Source organism: Chiloscyllium plagiosum, chromosome 28 (genome assembly GCF_004010195.1).
Source record: "Chiloscyllium plagiosum isolate BGI_BamShark_2017 chromosome 28, ASM401019v2, whole genome shotgun sequence".
In the NCBI taxonomy this organism is placed as follows: Eukaryota; Metazoa; Chordata; class Chondrichthyes; order Orectolobiformes; family Hemiscylliidae; genus Chiloscyllium; species Chiloscyllium plagiosum.
In genome coordinates, this window is record NC_057737.1 from 1,683,567 (window position 1) to 1,702,395 (window position 18,829).

Genomic DNA, 18,829 nt, shown 5'->3' on the forward strand with positions numbered 1-18,829 from the left:
TCCATCAACAAACACATTGACCTGGACCCAATATACCGGCCACTACAGTGGACAGCTGAAACTGACAACCGGAAGCGGCAGGGACAGGCCACTATAAATGCCGGAGGAAACACCACAGAAGCGCTTCACAGGAGGCTCCCAAGCACTGAGGATGTCACCTAGACAGGGGACGAAACGTTTGCAACAAAAACTTCCAGCTCGGAGAACAGAACCACAGCAACGAGCACCCGAGCTACAAATCTTCTCACAAACTTTGAACATGTTATATCATTGTGACCAAACTGAAATTCTTAGTATTAAAACTCTGACAGGGACATTGTAAGTTTACAAAGTGGGGTCTGCACACTCTAGGAGGTTGAGCTTTCTAACATGAAGAGAGGACAGTTGATTTGTGTCAACGCCGTTACAAGACATAGAATGATAAAGGTGCATAATACCTTGAGAATTCTAAGTTCTGTTTCTAAACTTGTTAATATATTATTTCAATTACTATGTACTTAATAAAGAGATTTAAAAGCAGCGATGAAGGCTCTGTACCCTTGGAGTGATTGACCCTCTCAACCAAGAGTCAGGTCAAGTGGCTTGCAAGGCCACCAGGAATATTAGAACACGATGCATCGATAGAAAAGTTCAAATACTTTTCACCATGTGAATTGCAATGCAATAGTCACTGCAGAAAATAGCAATTGCATAGTTTGCATTTGTGTTAAGTCTTCAATCTAGACCATCATCCCGAAGAACTGCATCGAGCTGTAATAAAGAAGATCTTTGATGGAAAGTTCCTGTATAAATTGACTAATATGCTGTGTTGTTGAGTATAGTATTCTCAATATAATCTGTAATGCACGTTGTGTTACGGATGTAATTGGAAATGGAATGTATCTTTTTTTACTGCACCTTTTTGTTTTATTTTTCAGTGTGTCTGAAGTTTGTCATTAGCCTCTCTCTGAACCCCGTCCTGGTTGAGTGACCCTGTGCCTCTGTTGAAATGAAGCGGTTGCAGAGTGATGAAGCTGACCAGTCTGAGGTCACTGACGAAACTGGTTTGAATCCGGACACCGATGATGTGTTCACCGAGGATGAGGAGCTGGAAAGTTCCTTTCCAGCTGCTGGGTATTCCCAAGAGCTGTCAAAGGGCCCTTCGATATCGCCATCCAACCTTTTAAAAAGGACACAGCAACGTTACCACTTCCGTGAAACTGATTCCTCAAAGGCTAAGGCACCGATGGATTCCTTTTTCCCAAAAGGCTACCAAACGTCACCGAAATCGAGTACAGTGTCAGCCCAGGAGAATGTGAAGTGAGTGGGCAGCTCAATGTAATGTCATAGAGGCCTAGTGCACAGGAAAAAAGGCCCTTGGGCCCATTGAGACTGTCCCAGTCAACAACCATCACCTCACTATGCTAATTCGATTTTCCAACACTTGGCCTGTAGCCTTGTATGCCTTGGCATCACGAGCGCAAGTAAATAAATTTTCAATGTTATAATGGGCTTTTCCTCTTCCACCCTTACAGGCAGTCAGTTCCAGGTTCCCACCACCTTAAGGGTGAAAATGGGTTTCCTCTAAACCTCCTGCTCCTTACCTTAAACCAACCCCCCCCCTCCCCCAGTCATTGATCCCTTCACCAATGGGCAATGTCCTTTTCTGTCTGTCCTGTCTATTCCCTCATAATTTGGGACATCTCAATCATGTCCTCCCTCAGCCTCCTCTGCTCCAAGGAAAACAACATTCAAAAGGTGTGGTGTTGGAAAAGCACAGCTGGGCAGGCAGTGTCAGAAGAGCAGGACAGTCGACATTTTCAGCATGAACTCTTCATCAGGAAGTTCCTGATGAAGGTCTTTTACCCGAAACGTCGACTCCTACTCCTCGGATGCTGCCTGACCTGCTGTGCTTTTCCAGCACCACACTTTTTGACTTACTAATTAAAAGTCATAGCTTACAGCAACTGAGGAGAGGAAATAAACCAGCTACCTTCAGGCCAGAGATGCTTTTCACCGCAAAACAAAACCAGCTCATTCCCGTCAGGGGTCTGATTGTTTCTGACCCAAACATTAAAAGTCCCAAGCTGCTCAGCTACCTGGCAGCCGATCATTTTGTTGGTAAATCTTCGAGGGTCGTGGTGCTGACGGAGGTCGCAGGGATAGTGAGCAGCAATGCCAGGGATAGTGAGCAGCAATGCCAGGGATAGTGAGCAGAAACGCCAGGGATAGTGAGCAGTAATGCCAGGGATAGTGAGCAGCAATGCCAGGGATAGTGAGCAGTAATGCCAGGGATAGTGAGCAGAAACGCCAGGGATAGTGAGCAGTAATGCCAGGGATAGTGAGCAGAAACGCCAGGGATAGTGAGCAGTAATGCCAGGGATAGTGAGCAGAAACGCCAGGGATAGTGAGCAGTAATGCCAGGGATAGTGAGCAGAAACGCCAGGGATAGTGAGCAGTAATGCCAGGGATAGTGAGCAGAAACGCCAGGGATAGTGAGCAGTAATGCCAGGGATAGTGAGCAGAAACGCCAGGGATAGTGAGCAGTAATGCCAGGGATAGTGAGCAGAAACGCCAGGGATAGTGAGCAGTAATGCCAGGGATAGTGAGCAGAAACGCCAGGGATAGTGAGCAGTAATGCCAGGGATAGTGAGCAGAAACGCCAGGGATAGTGAGCAGTAATGCCAGGGATAGTGAGCAGAAACGCCAGGGATAGTGAGCAGTAATGCCAGGGATAGTGAGCAGAAACGCCAGGGATAGTGAGCAGTAATGCCAGGGATAGTGAGCAGAAACGCCAGGGATAGTGAGCAGTAATGTCAGGGATAGTGAGCAGCAATGCCAGGGATAGTGAGCAGCAATGCCAGGGATAGTGAGCAGCAATGCCAGGGATAGTGAGCAGCAATGCCAGGGATAGTGAGCAGCAATGCCAGGGATAGTGAGCAGCAATGCCAGGGATAGTGAGCAGCAATGCCAGGGATAGTGAGCAGCAATGCCAGGGATAGTGAGCAGCAATGCCAGGGATAGTGAGCAGCAATGCCAGGGATAGTGAGCAGCAATGCCAGGGATAGTGAGCAGCAATGCCAGGGATAGTGAGCAGCAATGCCAGGGATAGTGAGCAGCAATGCCAGGGATAGTGAGCAGCAATGCCAGGGATAGTGAGCAGCAATGCCAGGGATAGTGAGCAGCAATGCCAGGGATAGTGAGCAGCAATGCCAGGGATAGTGAGCAGCAATGCCAGGGATAGTGAGCAGCAATGCCAGGGATAGTGAGCAGCAATGCCAGGGATAGTGAGCAGCAATGCCAGGGATAGTGAGCAGCAATGCCAGGGATAGTGAGCAGCAATGCCAGGGATAGTGAGCAGCAATGCCAGGGATAGTGAGCAGCAATGCCAGGGATAGTGAGCAGCAATGCCAGGGATAGTGAGCAGCAATGCCAGGGATAGTGAGCAGCAATGCCAGGGATAGTGAGCAGCAATGCCAGGGATAGTGAGCAGCAATGCCAGGGATAGTGAGCAGCAATGCCAGGGATAGTGAGCAGCAATGCCAGGGATAGTGAGCAGCAATGCCAGGGATAGTGAGCAGCAATGCCAGGGATAGTGAGCAGCAATGCCAGGGATAGTGAGCAGCAATGCCAGGGATAGTGAGCAGCAATGCCAGGGATAGTGAGCAGCAATGCCAGGGATAGTGAGCAGCAATGCCAGGGATAGTGAGCAGCAATGCCAGGGATAGTGAGCAGCAATGCCAGGGATAGTGAGCAGCAATGCCAGGGATAGTGAGCAGCAATGCCAGGGATAGTGAGCAGCAATGCCAGGGATAGTGAGCAGCAATGCCAGGGATAGTGAGCAGCAATGCCAGGGATAGTGAGCAGCAATGCCAGGGATAGTGAGCAGCAATGCCAGGGATAGTGAGCAGCAATGCCAGGGATAGTGAGCAGCAATGCCAGGGATAGTGAGCAGCAATGCCAGGGATAGTGAGCAGCAATGCCAGGGATAGTGAGCAGCAATGCCAGGGATAGTGAGCAGCAATGCCAGGGATAGTGAGCAGCAATGCCAGGGATAGTGAGCAGCAATGCCAGGGATAGTGAGCAGCAATGCCAGGGATAGTGAGCAGCAATGCCAGGGATAGTGAGCAGCAATGCCAGGGATAGTGAGCAGCAATGCCAGGGATAGTGAGCAGCAATGCCAGGGATAGTGAGCAGCAATGCCAGGGATAGTGAGCAGCAATGCCAGGGATAGTGAGCAGCAATGCCAGGGATAGTGAGCAGCAATGCCAGGGATAGTGAGCAGCAATGCCAGGGATAGTGAGCAGCAATGCCAGGGATAGTGAGCAGCAATGCCAGGGATAGTGAGCAGCAATGCCAGGGATAGTGAGCAGCAATGCCAGGGATAGTGAGCAGCAATGCCAGGGATAGTGAGCAGCAATGCCAGGGATAGTGAGCAGCAATGCCAGGGATAGTGAGCAGCAATGCCAGGGATAGTGAGCAGCAATGCCAGGGATAGTGAGCAGCAATGCCAGGGATAGTGAGCAGCAATGCCAGGGATAGTGAGCAGCAATGCCAGGGATAGTGAGCAGCAATGCCAGGGATAGTGAGCAGCAATGCCAGGGATAGTGAGCAGCAATGCCAGGGATAGTGAGCAGCAATGCCAGGGATAGTGAGCAGCAATGCCAGGGATAGTGAGCAGCAATGCCAGGGATAGTGAGCAGCAATGCCAGGGATAGTGAGCAGCAATGCCAGGGATAGTGAGCAGCAATGCCAGGGATAGTGAGCAGCAATGCCAGGGATAGTGAGCAGCAATGCCAGGGATAGTGAGCAGCAATGCCAGGGATAGTGAGCAGCAATGCCAGGGATAGTGAGCAGCAATGCCAGGGATAGTGAGCAGCAATGCCAGGGATAGTGAGCAGCAATGCCAGGGATAGTGAGCAGCAATGCCAGGGATAGTGAGCAGCAATGCCAGGGATAGTGAGCAGCAATGCCAGGGATAGTGAGCAGCAATGCCAGGGATAGTGAGCAGCAATGCCAGGGATAGTGAGCAGCAATGCCAGGGATAGTGAGCAGCAATGCCAGGGATAGTGAGCAGCAATGCCAGGGATAGTGAGCAGCAATGCCAGGGATAGTGAGCAGCAATGCCAGGGATAGTGAGCAGCAATGCCAGGGATAGTGAGCAGCAATGCCAGGGATAGTGAGCAGCAATGCCAGGGATAGTGAGCAGCAATGCCAGGGATAGTGAGCAGCAATGCCAGGGATAGTGAGCAGCAATGCCAGGGATAGTGAGCAGCAATGCCAGGGATAGTGAGCAGCAATGCCAGGGATAGTGAGCAGCAATGCCAGGGATAGTGAGCAGCAATGCCAGGGATAGTGAGCAGCAATGCCAGGGATAGTGAGCAGCAATGCCAGGGATAGTGAGCAGCAATGCCAGGGATAGTGAGCAGCAATGCCAGGGATAGTGAGCAGCAATGCCAGGGATAGTGAGCAGCAATGCCAGGGATAGTGAGCAGCAATGCCAGGGATAGTGAGCAGCAATGCCAGGGATAGTGAGCAGTAATGTCAGGGATAGTGAGCAGTAATTCCAGGGATAGTGGGCAGTAATTCCAGGGATAGTGAGCAGAAACGCCAGGGATAGTGAGCAGCAATGCCAGGGATAGTGAGCAGTAATGCCAGGCAAAGTGAGCAGCAATGCCAGGGATAGTGAGCAGTACTTCCAGGGATAGTGAGCAGTAATGCCAGGGATAGTGAGCAGAAACGCCAGGGATAGTGAGCAGCAATGCCAGGGATAGTGAGCAGCAATGCCAGGGATAGTGAGCAGAAACGCCAGGGATAGTGAGCAGCAATGCCAGGGATAGTGAGCAGTAATGCCAGGGATAGTGAGCAGCAATGCCAGGGATAGTGAGCTGTAATTCCAGGGATAGTGAGCAGTAATTCCAGGGATAGTGAGCAGAAACGCCAGGGATAGTGTGCAGCAATGCCAGGTATAGTGAGCAGCAATGCCAGGGATAGTGAGCAGTAATGCCAGGGATAGTGAGCTGCAATGCCAGGGATAGTGAGCAGTAATTCCAGGGATAGTGAGCAGCATTGCCAGGGATAGTGAGCAGAAACGCCAGGGATAGTGAGCAGTAATGCCAGGGATAGTGAGCTGCAATGCCAGGGATAGTGAGCAGTAATTCCAGGGATAGTGAGCAGTAATGCCAGGGATAGTGAGCAGCAATGCCAGGGATAGTGAGCAGCAATGCCAGGGATAGTGATCAGAAATGCCAGAGATAGTGATCAGAAATGCCAGGGATAGTGAGCAGTAATGCCAGGGATAGTGAGCAGCAATGCCAGGGATAGTGAGCAGAAATGCCAGGGATAGTGAGCAGTAATGCCAGGGATAGTGATCAGAAATGCCAGGGATAGTGAGCAGTAATGCCAGGGATAGTGATCAGAAATGCCAGGGATAGTGAGCAGTAATTCCAGGGATAGTGAGCAGCAATGCCAGGGATAGTGAGCAGTAATGCCAGGGATAGTGAGCAGAAATGTCAGGGATAGTGAGCAGTAATGCCAGGGATAGTGAGCAGTAATGCCAGGGATAGTGAGCAGCAATGCCAGGGATAGTGATCAGAAATGCCAGGGATAGTGAGCAGTAATGCCAGGGATAGTGAGCAGTAATTCCAGGGATAGTGAGCAGAAATGCCAGGGATAGTGAGCAGCAATGCCAGGGATAGTGAGCAGTAATTCCAGCGATAGTGAGCAGAAACGCCAGGGGTAGTGAGCAGAAATGCCAGGGATAGTGAGCAGAAACGCCAGGGATAGCGAGCAGAAACGCCAGGGATAGTGAGCAACAATGCCAGGGATAGTGAGCAGTAATGCCTGGGATAGTGAGCAGAAACGTCAGGGATAGTGAGCAGTAATGCCAGGCATAGTGAGCAGAAATGCCAGGGATAGTGAGCAGAAACGCCAGGGATAGTGAGCAACAATGCCAGGGATAGTGAGCAGTAATGCCTGGGATAGTGAGCAGAAACGCCAGGAATAGTGAGCAGCAATGCCAGGGATAGTGAGCAGTAATGCCAGGGATAGTGAGCAGCAATGCCAGGGATAGTGAGCAGTAATGCCAGGGATAGTGATCAGCAATGCCAGGGATAGTGAGCAGTAATGCCAGGGATAGTGAGCAGCAATGCCAGGGATAGTGAGCAGTAATGCCAGGGATAGTGAGCAGAAACGCCAGGGATAGTGAGCAGTAATGCCAGGGATAGTGAGCAGTAATGTCAGGGATAGTGAGCAGAAATGTCAGGGATAGTGAGCAGAAACACCAGGGATAGTGAGCAGTAATGCCAGGGATAGTGAGCAGCAATGCCAGGGATAGTGAGCAGCAATGCCAGGGATAGTGAGCAGAAACGCCAGGCATAGTGAGCAGAAACGCCAGGGGTAGTGAGCAGAAATGCCAGGGATAGTGAGCAGAAACGCCAGGGATAGTGAGCAGCAATGCCAGGGATAGTGAGCAGCAATGCCAGGGATAGTGAGCAGTAATGTCAGGGATAGTGAGCAGCAATGCCAGGGATAATGAGCAGAAACGCCAGGGATAGTGAGCAGCAATGCCAGGGATAGTGAGCAGTAATGCCAGGGATAGTGAGCAGTAATGCCAGGGATAGTGAGCAGTAATGCCAGGGATAGTGAGCAGCAATGCCAGGGATAATGAGCAGAAACGCCAGGAATAGTGAGCAGCAATGCCAGGGATAGTGAGCAGAAACGCCAGGGATAGTGAGCACAATGCCAGGGATAGTGAGCAGCAATGCCAGGGATAGTGAGCAGAAACGCCAGGGACAGATTGGTATTTTAATTTGGAGGGGTTGATGAACAAGGAGCCAGAGTTGGTCAGTGAGTATAAGCAATTTATTTTGTCATCTGACTGATTTCTTCTGTTGCTTTAAAGAGTTTTTCTTATACACAGGATGCAATCCTTAGGTTCAGCCAGAAGCAGTGAGGGAAACTTGGTCTTCAAAGCCTATGAGTGGCAATGGCTGTTTAAGGCGGTGTCTGGAGGCAAGGCCAGTGAGTTAGATGGCTTATTGGAGTATCTGATCAAGAACAATGAACGTCTCACTGACTGGAAGCTCAGAGGTATGGTTTCTTCGTTCTCCTCCTGATTTCTCCCTCATGGGTATCAGCTATCTGTCCAGCACCTCATCCCAGTGTCAACACGGACTAAAGAAGGCTTGAAGGGCTCTCTGTAGTGCCTTTCAAACCTCAGGATGTCCCATATATTTCAGTCAAGGAAGTACATTTTGAACTAGTCCCTGTTGTAATTTAAGAACTGCAGCTGCCATCTGTGCACAAGATCCCATAACCTGCAATCTGATAACATCCGGATAATTTATTCCTTACGGATGTTAGTTGTGGGATTAAATATTGGTTTCAGGACATTGCAGAGGTTCTCCTCCCCTTCTTTGAAACAGTGGGCAAAGGATCTTTTATAAGCCCCTGTGTTGAGGGCTCAAATTAACATCTCGTCAAAAAGTGACACCTCCAACAGTGCAGCACCCCCTCTATGTTGCACTAAGAATTTTTTTTATTTCAAAAATATACTTTTTTCACAATATGCATTGTCATAGATGCAGTTCATTTCTATATTGTAGCATGTCAAGAGAACAAACAAACATTTGATTTTGACTCTATCCAAAAAACCAGAGACCTCTCTTACACATACAATACTATATTTACACCGATGTGAGGCACCACACTGAATCAGGGCTCTGAGAGCCACCAGTGGGGCTTGGAGAAAAGACCAGGACTCTGCGCTGAGCCAGTTTCCATCCTCCTCTTAGTCAGTGTGGACAAACCTTTCAGAATAACTCACTGGCAAGGAATGGGAGGTAATTATTCCTGTCCTTTCCACACATCTCAAGATCATATTTAACCTTCACCCTCTCATATTGCCATCCTCAGTTTGGCTTCAGCATTCAGGTATTATTGGCAGGAGTTTCTGGGAGTAATTCAGGAGACACAGGAGAGAGGCATCCTGAGGAAAAAGAAACATGGTACAAGGAGGATGAAGCAACCGTGGCTGACTGGGGAAGCCAGGGATAGTGTAAAAGCAAAAGAGAAAGCAGATAATGTCGTGAAGGGCAGTGGGAAACCAGAGGATTGAGAAGCTTACAAAGACCAACAGAGGGCAACAAAAGAGGAAATAAGGAGGGAGAAGGTTAAATATGCGGGTGAGCTCACCAGTAATATAAACGAAGACTGTGAGAGTTTCTTTAGATATATAAAGTGCACAAGAGAGGCAAAAGTGGATATTGGGCCACTGGAAAATGGTGCCACAGAAATACTAGTGGGGAACAAGGAAATGGCTGAGGAACTTAATAATTACTTTGTGGCAATCTTCATGGTAGAAGACACAGGTAATATCCAAAAACTTCAATACAGTGAGGGGGTAGAGCTGAGTATGGCGGCCATCACCAAGGAGAAGGTGCTAGAAAAACTGAATGGTCTGAAAGTGGATAAATCTTCTTCCTGACCTCTCCGCCCCCACCCCAGTTTGACCTATCACCCTCACCTTGACCTCTTTCCACCTATCACATTTCCGACGCCTCTCCCCCAAGTCCCTCCTCCCTACCTTTTATCTTAGCCTGCTGGACAAACTTTCCTCATTCCTGAAGAAGGGCTTATGCCCGAAACGTCGATTCTCCTGTTCCTTGGATGCTGCCTGACCTGCTGCGCTTTTCCAGCAACACATTTTCAGTTCCGTAAGGTAGTAGTCATGATGTGGAGATGCTGGTGTTGGACTGGGGTGGACAAAGTTAAAAATCACACAACACCAGGTAAAAATCACACAACACCAGGTTATAGTCCAACAGGTTTATCTGGAAGCACTAGCTTTCAGAGCGTCGCTCCTTCATCAGGTGGTTTTTAACTTTGTTCTGTAAGGGTCAGTGTTGGGACCACAACTTTTCACTTTATACATTAACGATCTAGATGGAGGAACTGAGGATATCCTGGCTAAGTTTGCAGATGATACAAAGATAGGTAAAGGGACGGGTAGCATTGAGGAGGCGGGGTGCTGCAGAAAGATTTGGACAGGTTAGGAGAGTGGGCAAAGAAGTGGCAGATAGAGTACAATGTGGGAAAGTATAAGGTCATGCACTTTGGTCGGAAGATTAGAGGCATGGACTATTTTCTGAATAGGGATAAAATTTAGAAATCTGAAGTGCAAAAAGACTTGGGAGTTGTGGTCCAGGATTCTGTCAAGGTAAACTTGCAGGTTGAGTCAGTAGTTAGGAAGGCAAAGGCAATGATGGCATTTATTTTGAGAGGACTTGAATATAAAAGCAGGGGTGTACTTCCGAATCTCTAAGGCTCTGGTCAGACTGTATTTGGAGTATTGTGCAGAGTTTTGGGCCCCATATCTCAGGAAGGATGTCTTGGCCTTGGAGTGTGTTCAGTGGAGGCTCATGAGAATGGTTCCAGGAATGAAAAGCTTAACATATCAGGAACATCTGAGGACTCTGGGCTTATATTTGATGGAATTTAGAAGGATTTAGAATATTGAATGGCCTGGACAGAGTGGATGTTGGGAAGATGTTTCCATCGGTAGGAGAGACTAGGAGCCGAGGGCACAGCCTTAGAGTAAAGGGAAGGCCTTTTACAACAGAGTTAAAGAGAAACTTCTTCTGCCAGAGAGTAGGGAATCTATGGAACTCATTGCCACAGAAGGCTGAGGAAGCCGGGCCATGGAGTATATTTAAGACTGAGGTAGATAGGTTCTTGATTATCAAGGGGATCAGGGGTTACAGACAGAAAGCGGGAGAATGGGGTTGAGAAGCCTATCAGCCATGATTGAATAGCAGAGCAGACTCGATGGGCTGAATGGCTTAATTTCTGCTCCTATGTCTTATAATCTTATGGTCTGTGATTATGTGATTGAGAAAAGTTGTACTAAAAGTGAAACTTTAACACTGCAAAGCCAAGAAATGAGAAGATGTGTAAAGGTCGATACATACTACTGTTTCAAACAGAAAATACTAACTAGCTGATATGTTTCAATCCAGTTGTTGTGTATGCGAGAGTCAGAAAAGAGGTACATCATGGCAGGTAAATAGTGCTGTCCCCTGGGAATGTATTAGCCCTTAACATCTCAACATCCCCCATAACAGCTGTGGCTCAGTGGGAAGTTCTCGTGTCCCTGAGTCAGATATTTGTGGGTTCGAGCCTCACTGCTGGGAGAGTGGTGAGTTGTGAAAGAGGAATCAATATCAGCTGGCTGTTCCCATAGGTCAGCAGGGGAAGGTGCTGAGGAAGGAACTGTCGGACATGCCATGGCAACACACAGTAGAGTGTAGGGAGGAGCTGAAGCAATGTCTCCACACTCAGGGGAAACTGGCACTGTACCCTTCTGGCAGTTCATTCCATGTATGCACAACCCTCTGTGTGAAAAAGTTACCCCTCAAGCCCGTTTTAAATCTTTCCCCTCTCACCTTAAACCTATACCCTCTAGTCTTGATGGCCTGGACTCTGCAAAGCCAATCCTGAGTCTGAGTCCCTTTCAAAATTACATGAAACTTCCAGGACAGAAACAGCCAACTGATTCCTGATCCACATTAACCTTCTGCCAGTCAATTGACTGAACCTCACCAATATATACCACCTGGGAGTGGAACAAATGTTTACCGGACTGACTCCTGGGGTGTCAGGACTGACCATATGAGCAGAAACTGAAATGGTTAGCACTATCTTCACTGGAGTTTGAAAGAATGAGGGCAGAACTTGGAGAAACTTGTGCAATTGGAACAGGATTAGGTAACATACATGCAGGAAGGGTGTTTCTGATATCCAGAACCAAGGATCCCAGTTTAAGGATGTGAGGGTAAACCATTCAGGATTGAGATGAGGAGAAATGTCTTCATCCAGAGAGTGGGGAGCCTGTGGAATTCTCTCCCACAAAATGTGGTTGAGGGCAAAACATTGAATGTCTTCAGTAATGAGTTAGATATAGTTCTTTCAGCTAAAGGAATCAAAGGGTACGGGGGAAATATGGGAACAAGGTATGGAGTTGGATGATCAGCCATGGTTATATTGAATAGCAGAACAGTCTCTCTTCTATTCCTTTCTGTCTCGTGTGTTTATCCAGCTTCCTCTATTTGCCTCAGCTACTCTGTGTGGTATTGTTACTGTCCGAGCAAAGTCTTTTCGAGTTTAGGAGCAATCTTCCATCTCCTTCTCGGCCCACCCACCCCAACCAGACACTAAGAGAATTCAATGTCTTTTTGATTAAAACCCCTTTCATCATCGTGCTGAAAACCCCAACATGAAGGGGGGGATGCTTCCAATTCAGAGAAGGAGACATCTCGGTGACACTTGGTCAAACCCTCCATTTTAGCCCAGCTTCGCAGCCCTCACACCCCTGTGCTCTCCCACCTCCCACGCTGATTCTGGACACCTCAATGGAATCTCTAGTCAACCTTTTCCAAAGGACAACAGCCCCAGCTTCTCCAATCTATCTATGTCACTGATGCACAATCGTTTCTGCACGCTCCCTAACGCCTTCACGTCCTTCCTGAAGCGTAGTGTCCATATTCCAGTTGGGGAGCTGAATCAGAGTTTTGAAATGTTTAACGTAGCTCCCTTGTAACTGCACTCTATGCCCCATGTGTAAAACCCAGGATTTCCGTTGCTTTATTGACCACTTCCCAAACCTACCCTGCAAATCTCAATGATTCATGCACGTATGCCTTCAGACAGCTCTTTCCATGGCACCATAGGCTTCAGGAGCAGGAGTAGACCTTTCCAATTACTCTGACAGTCAATAAGATCAAGTTGAACTAATTGTGGCCTCAACCACCAGCTCCCCCAACCCCCACCCACTCAACTCCCCCCACCTTCCCCCTTAACCCTGGACTCCCTTGTCTGTCTCACGTGTTCTTTGATGGGAAAGTAACCTCAAGCTGTTGACTGGTGTCCCCCTGTTCCAATTTCAAATCAGGGAAAGACGAGTTCCAGCATGGAATCTAAATAGAAAGGTTTGATGGGCTGAATGACCTGTTTTTTTCTGCCAGACCATGTTACAATCTGCTGTCTTATCTGTTGCAGACCCAGAGACAGGGAAAACTGCTTTGCTGAAGGCACTGTTAAACCTGAACAACCACAGGAATGACACGATCCCAGTGCTACTGGAAATCGCAGAGAAAACTGACAACCTGACCCAGTTTGTCAATGCGGCCTACAGTGACAGCTACTACAAGGGTATAAAGTCCTCACAGTGATAAGTAATGTCTCCAGAAAGCAGATGTATCTTCCCAGTGAACTGGACAGGCTGGAGCTGTGGAAAAGAGAAGCCTGAAGGCTGCCTGGATGGAAATGACCTTCAAAACCTTTGAACAGACACTGGGATTCCCTGGTGGGGTGGGGGAAATGGTTGATGTTATTACACACATAGATTCCAGGGAGGGGCAGGGGTCGGGTGTTATTTCATGCAACAATTCATGGGGAGAGAGTGTCAGTGTTTTCTTTTACAAGGAATCCAGGTTGAGAAGCAGGCAGAAATACTCACGGGGATTTCTGGAGAAGGACTTGGAGTTAATATTTACAGGGATTTCGGGATAATGGCTGGAGTTGGTGTTAATATTTACAGGGATTTCGGGATAGTGACTAGAGTTGGTGTTAATATTTACATGGATTTCGGGATAGTGGCTGGAGTTGGTGTTAATATTTATAGGGATTTTGGGATAGTGGCTGGAGGTGGCGTTGGTATTTACAGGGATTTCGGGATAGTGGCTGGAGTTGGTGTTAATATTTATAGGGATTTCGGGATAGTGGCTGGAGGTGGCGTTCATATTTATAGGAATTTCGGGATAGTGGCTGGAGGTGGCGTTAGCATTTACAGGGAATCAGTGGAGATCCTGGTGGGGTTTTGATATTCCCTGGAGCCAGTGCCTTCAGGGAACGTCAATTTTCCCCTCCACAAACACTGACAAGTTTAGAGCAACTCTTTCACTGTCTTTGTGCTGCTCCTTGTCAGCAAGTGATGAACATCACTGTTCGAAATGGGTTTGCTAATGAGAATATTTTCTAATCAACCTGTTCAGAAATGTTATTATAGAGCTCTGGAGCAGGTAGGACTTAAACCTGAGTCTCTTGGCTCAGAGATAGGAACAGTACCACTTCACCACAAGTGCACAAAGATAACCAGAACAGCTCCAGAGTTAATAGGGAGCAAGTGATGGTCCTTGCATTTCTGTTTAAGAGTTTGTTTATTTAATTTTTAAAAATAAGCTGGAATCTTTTAGTTCTACTTTCCTGGTCTTTGGGCACTGACAGTACTTGGAGAGGGAGCATGCATTATCCATTGGTAAACCCGAAGCCTTTCAGGACAGGTGGGTACCTCATGGGCTGGTCTTCGTTACCTCCCCCTCTTGCTTTCCACTCTCTGGTGTTTAGGTTTGTCGTTTTTAGTAATGACCATACTGTCCCCAGTGGGCAGTATTAGTTATGTGATACTGGGTGACTCGGTGATTCAATTTTTTTTTAAATGAGCTGCATTCTTCCCCAGTTGGGGGTTTGGCTTCTAGACAAGAGATAAAGGTGGAGGTCAGTGTTTGTTGTAAACTACACATTTATAATGAAGCCCTTGTAACCCAGGTGGAAAAGACAGTAAAACTGATAAATGAGACGCACTGGTCCAACTCATCTCCTTACTGCAAAGTGGATGACCAATACGTCCATTTCCGAGTAACCTTGCCTTTTTACTGCCTGTTCCTCCTCCTTTTGCTGCCGAATTCAACATCTTACTATCAGTCTATTCAGTGAATAATTTGTCGTGAATCCTACCCCAGGTCAGACAGCGCTGCACATTGCCATTGAACGCCGGTGTATGCACTTTGTGGCTCTCCTGGTCCGTAATGGTGCTGATGTCCACGCCAAGGCCAACGGTATCTTCTTCAAGCAAAAAGAAGGCCAAACTGGCTTTTACTTCGGTAAGAAAGACAGAGCGAGCAATTGGGAACGTGAAGCAAAACAAAAACCAATCAAACTCTAACTTGGGAAAAACCCACACAGGCAGAAACATGATGACTGGCAAGGAGTTTCATAAAACTGCTTAACCAGAGGGGGCCAAATCTCTGAAGGAACAGAACAGAAGGAATAGAAGCAGGAGTAGGCCATTTGGCCCATCAGGTCCATCCCAACATTCAATAAGATCAAGACCAAATTATCCAGGCCTTAACTTCTCTTCCATCCCAGCTCCTCATGGTCCTCAATCTGGATCACTCTAAGGGCCAGTGCAGACTCAATGGGCTGAACGCCTTCATTTTGTGCTGCAATATTCAGAGATTAAAAGGTAGAAGATCGATATTGTCCACTTTGAACCAAAGATCAGAATATCGTGAACACTTTCAAAAGCTGATGGAGAATGAGTTAGGAGATGAGAAGTCAGAGTAGGGATAATGGACATGTACTTACTTGGATGTGACTAGTGGCAGATAGTTTTAATCATCCTCTTCAGGGGAGCTCTGGAGCAAATGGGACTAGAACCCTGGCCTCCTGGTCCAGAGATAGGGACCCCATCACATCACCACAAAAGCTCCTGACTATTAGGAGATAGATGGAGTTAAGCTACAGGTCAGCTGTGTTCTAGTTAAACTAGCTTCCAGAGCTGAATCTTGCACGTTCCTATCAGTGTTTTCATGGGAACATTCTCTGTCCCAGTTTCTGTCTCCTTGTTGCTGTATCCCTCCCTCCCCCCTTTTGACTTGAGTATTACCTGAAAAGAGCATTTATGGCACAGAAAGAGGCCCTTCAGCATATTGTGTCTATGCTGGTCATCAAACACCCATCTATTCTAAACCCAATTTCCACCATGTGGCGTGTAACCATGTATGCTGTGGTGTTTCAAGTGCTCTGATAAAGTGTTCTTATTCTAATGACAGCTTGACCTGCCCATTTTCCTCTCTATGGAAAGTTGACTTTGAACAAAGCTCAGTTCCCATCCTGACCTGCACTAAGTCCCTTTGCTTTTTCTGAAACTCTTGTATTCTCTCATCAAAATCAGTTAGCAGTAATGCCTCAGGTTTAGAATTCTCATACTTGTTTTCAAATCCTTCCACAGTTTGGCCACTCCCAATGTCTGTAACCTTCGCCAAACCCAACGTCTGTAACCTTCTCCAGACCCAACATCTGTAACCTTCTCCAGTCCCAATGTCTGTAACCTTCTCCACTCCCAAAGTCTGTAACCTTCACCAGACCCAATGTCTGTAACCTTCTCCAGACCCAATGTCTGTAACCTTCACAGGACCCAATGTCTGTAACTTTCTCCACTCCCAAATGTCTGTAACCTTCTCCACTCCCAATGTCTGTAACTTTCTCCAGACCCAATGTCTGTAACTTTCTCCACTCCCAATGTCTGTAACCTTCTCGAGCCCCAACGTCTGTAATCTTCTCCAGACCCAATGTCTGTAACCTTCACCAGACCCAATGTCTGTAACCTTCTCCACTCCCAATGTCTGTAACCTTCACCAGACCCAATGTCTGTAACCTTCTCCACTCCCAATGTCTGTAACCTTCACCAGACCCAATGTCTGTAACCTTCTCCACTCCCAATGTCTGTAACCTTCACCAGACCCAATGTCTGTAACCTTCTCCACTCCCAATGTCTGTAACCTTCACCAGACCCAATGTCTGTAACCTTCTCCACTCCCAATGTCTGTAACCTTCACCAGACCCAATGTCTGTAACCTTCTCCACTCCCAATGTCTGTAACCTTCACCAGACCCAATGTCTGTAACCTTCTCCACTCCCAATGTCTGTAACCTTCACCAGACCCAATGTCTGTAACCTTCTCCACTCCCAATGTCTGTAACCTTCACCAGACCCAATGTCTGTAACCTTCTCCACTCCCAATGTCTGTAACCTTCACCAGACCCAATGTCTGTAACCTTCTCCACTCCCAATGTCTGTAACCTTCACCAGACCCAATGTCTGTAACCTTCTCCACTCCCAATGTCTGTAACCTTCTTCAGACCCAATGTCTGTAACGTTCTCCAGACCCAATGTCTGTAACCTTCTCCAGTCCCAACATCTGTAACTTTCTCCAGACCCAATGTCTGTAACCTTCTCCAGACCCAATGTCTGTAACCTTCTCCAGTCCCAACATCTGTAACTTTCTCCAGACCCAATGTCTGTAACCTTCTCCTGTCCCAACATCTGTAACTTTCTCCAGACCCAATGTCTGTAACCTTCTCCAGACCCAATGTCTGTAACCTTCTCCACTCCCAACATCTGTAACTTTCTCCAGACCCAATGTCTGTAACCTTCTCCAGTTCCAACATCTGTAACTTTCTTCAGACCCAATGTCTGTAACCTTCACCAGATCCAACATCTGTAACCTTCTCCAGACCGAATGTCTGTAACCTTCTCCAAACCCAACATCTGTAACCTTCTCCAGACCCAATGTCTGTAAACTTCTTCACTCCCAATGTCTGTAACCTTCACCAGACCCAACGTCTGTAACCTTCTCCACTCCCAATGTCTGTAACCTTCTCCAGACCCAATGTCTGTAACCTTCTCCAGACCCAATGTCTGTAACCTTCTCCAACGCCTTCAGCTGTCTGGGCCATGAGCTCTGGAATTCCCACCCTAGATTTCTCTCTCCCCTCCTTTACCAGGCTCCTTGACTGCCCTAATATCTCCTCAAATGCTTTTGTCTCTGATTGTAGTCCTGTGTAGTGTCTTGGAGCGGTTTACCACATAGAGGATGCCAGACAAATTCACATTGTAGTTGTTGAGACCTGATCTCTTCTGTTGACAGGGGAGCTGCCTCTCTCACTGGCTGCCTGTACAAACCAGCTGGACGTGGTGACCCACCTGTTGGAAAACCCGTACAGTCCAGCAGACATCTCAGCCACCGACTCCATGGGGAACAATGTGCTCCACGCATTGGTGTCCATCTCCGACAACACCAAGGAGAACACCAAATTTGTCATCCACATGTATGATTACCTGCTGAGGATGGGGGTGAAGATCAACCCAGAGCTGAACCTGGAAAGCATGAAGAACAAGAAAGGACTAACCCCCTTGAAACTGGCTGCAAAGACGGGCAAAATCGAGGTGAGGGAGCCCTGACTGCTCCAAGTCAGGAAGGATGGGGCGCAATGAGGCTGGGGAAATAGTTCCGACCATTTAACGCAATGAAGTGACTTCTCGTTGCATGACACACTGAGCAGCTTCTCCCAGTAACGTCACCCCATCAGCGCTGTGTCAGTCATGGACAGTAAGGGCTGCCCATAACTTCCAGATGTTCAGTCTGAGGGAGGAGGGTGCAATGGCCCTGTCTCTGGGCCCGAGGTTCCAGCTTCCAGTCCTGCTCCACGACCTGATGCCAAGGAAGGGGCCTTCATAATGTGGCCAAACAGGTTGGGCATCAATTTTCAAATCCTTTGGAAGGCAGGAACATTGGGAGAGATTCCCAGATGGCTATTTGATAGTAATGGAGCAGGGTTTCTGCTGTCCCTGACCAGTGTGGACCCAGCCTTCAGGATCGGGTGGTTCAGTTGGCTGGACATCAGGTATGGATCAGGATGTGCCAGCAGCAAGGGGTGTGATCCTGTTCCTGCTGCACTCCCTCCTTCGCCACCCAGCGGAAGTGTGGGGCGGGCCTGCCTTCAGCCAGAGAACTGAAAGGGAATTTACAGCTAGGCCACCGAGAGGGAGTTTACAGGAAACCTGTGACAGAGAGGTAAAGAAATAAAAGAGCCCCTTTAGCACTGACTCTCTGACAGTGTGGCACTCCCTCAGCACTGACCCTCCGACAGTGCGGCACTCCCTCAGCACTGACCTTCCAACAGTGCGGCGCTCCCTCAGCACTGACCCTCTGACAGTGCGACACTCCCTC

The 18,829-nt window shown here is 48.0% G+C and overlaps 1 protein-coding gene across 1 annotated transcript in view; it reads left to right on the top strand.

Annotated features, from left to right (window-relative positions):
- Nucleotides 1-18,829, top strand: part of trpv1 (transient receptor potential cation channel, subfamily V, member 1) — a 66,912-nt gene that overhangs the window by 28,004 nt on the left and 20,079 nt on the right. Inside the window, exons 2-6 of the mRNA XM_043718895.1 lie at nucleotides 918-1,299; nucleotides 7,901-8,070; nucleotides 13,036-13,188; nucleotides 14,778-14,918; nucleotides 17,747-18,045. Of these exons, the coding sequence (XP_043574830.1) occupies nucleotides 989-1,299; nucleotides 7,901-8,070; nucleotides 13,036-13,188; nucleotides 14,778-14,918; nucleotides 17,747-18,045 (1,074 nt within the window). The 5' untranslated portion in view covers nucleotides 918-988. The remainder of the gene's footprint in view (nucleotides 1-917; nucleotides 1,300-7,900; nucleotides 8,071-13,035; nucleotides 13,189-14,777; nucleotides 14,919-17,746; nucleotides 18,046-18,829) is intronic.